The sequence below is a fragment of the Anneissia japonica genome, unplaced genomic scaffold (genome assembly GCF_011630105.1).
Source record: "Anneissia japonica isolate Jap-2015-1 unplaced genomic scaffold, ASM1163010v1 scaffold287836_len1076198_cov165, whole genome shotgun sequence".
NCBI classification, from domain to species: Eukaryota; Metazoa; Echinodermata; class Crinoidea; order Comatulida; family Comatulidae; genus Anneissia; species Anneissia japonica.
Window position 1 is genome coordinate 132,162 of NW_022729021.1, and position 1,819 is coordinate 133,980.

General features: G+C 34.8%; 1 protein-coding gene across 1 annotated transcript in view; it reads right to left on the reverse strand.

Annotated features, from left to right (window-relative positions):
• Positions 1-1,819, reverse strand: part of LOC117114591 — a 5,891-nt gene extending 4,072 nt beyond the window's left edge. The window contains exons 1-2 of the mRNA XM_033258278.1: positions 1,812-1,819; positions 1,535-1,641 (exon numbers count right to left, since the gene is read on the reverse strand). Of these exons, the coding sequence (XP_033114169.1) occupies positions 1,535-1,641; positions 1,812-1,819 (115 nt within the window). The remainder of the gene's footprint in view (positions 1-1,534; positions 1,642-1,811) is intronic.

Below are 1,819 nucleotides of genomic sequence, written 5' to 3' on the forward strand. Positions count from 1 at the left end.
GAAGCTCACACCCTATGAGTCTTAAACGATCGCTCATCTACAGTCAATGCCTGCGTCTCAAACGAATCTGATTATGTCCATCCGATTATAACAAACACATATCTCTTCTCACTGGCAAGTGCATGTCAAGTAACTACCCATTAAATGTAATAAAAACTCAGATTAAAAAAGCCTCGCGTAAATCTCGCACTGATCTTCTAACATATAGACCTAAATTTAAAAATGATCGGCTACCTATGGTATTTGACTATAGCCCCAGCATCCTGCAACTGTTTAAGAGAATTAAAAGAGACTTCCTCTCCCTCCAAGAAGACCCATCGATTAAAGAAATATTTTTACAGCCCCACTCTACTAGCACGTAGGCAACCCCCTAATTTAAAGTCCACTTTAACCTCATCTAAACTCCCCTCCACTAAACCGATACATGGCAACACACAATGTAACAGCTCTAGATGTCAATTATGCAACATCATCAATACTGACAGCTCATTTAATCCACCAGAAACGCAAATAACAATCCGGCCACCAGTACTGAATTGTAACTCGCCCAATATTATATACCTCATATACTGCAACAAATGCAACGAGGGAAACTATGTTGGCGAAACTGATCTAACTTTCAGATCTAGAATGAACAACCACAAATCATCTATAAGACACAAACTCAACTGCCCAGTAAGTGTACATTTTAATTCACCTAATCACATCATCAATGACTTTAGGGCTATAATAATTGCAATTTTAAATCAACACAAGAACGACGTAACGCAGAAATGAAATGGATAATCCGGTTAAAAACTAACATTAAGGGTCTAAATAAGGACTATAGGCTCTACATGTGATTATGCCTTCATACGCAATGTTTCTCTATAAATACAGTATCTAACTAGATATGCTATATATTATTTCTACTTATGTACATTTTTTATATTCATTGATTTCTAAACTGTATTTTATTTGTCATCATGATATCATGCGTTATATTATTTAAATTCATACATATACCTTATATTTCTGCTATTTATTTTCTATTCCACAATTATTTTAATTTTATAGGAACTTATTAAACTTACTATGTTTTATTTCCTGTTATTGTTTACTGTAGTTAAATAAGTCTTAGCATTAAGCTGGTTCAATGGCACCGCCAATAAACTATCGCTTACATAATCATTTTGCCGACATCTTATCATGGTTTAATTGTAAGTAATTCGCTCATTAACTTGTCACTGAACTTATATTTTGTGGTCCAATCAACTAATTGTATTGATAACTTGATTCTGATTAGTTTATTATTCTTTATGTATATGTAATATCTCCCAAGTTTTCTCACTTTAACGTTGATGAAGATAGCAGGAGCTATCGAAATATCCGTTTGATTTTGTTACAGCTTAATAAATTTGTGTTCCGCAAGTCAACTTTCAATGATTGTACACCGTTTTGTATAAGAGACAGGCTCAATGCAGTATATAGCAGAGCAGTATAGACAAATAAACATGTAACACTGGATTAAAGACTCAACATTTTATTGCACTACAGGCTGTTTCACATGAGGAGTACCTCAATCTCCAGATGCTAGGCTCTGAACCTTGAGTGAAGGTTATTTCTTCACTCAGAGCATAGCACTCCTTATGATCAAACAGCCTGTACAGTAGTTCAATAAAATATTGTCTTTAATCCAGTATTACATGTTTAATTATACAGTAGAACCCCTCATTTACGTACGGCACGGGCCCAGAGCCGTTTGTAAATTCGGGTATTCGTAAAATCGGGGTTGACCCAAATTCCTATATATTTGCACTGATACTACTTACACTGGCAT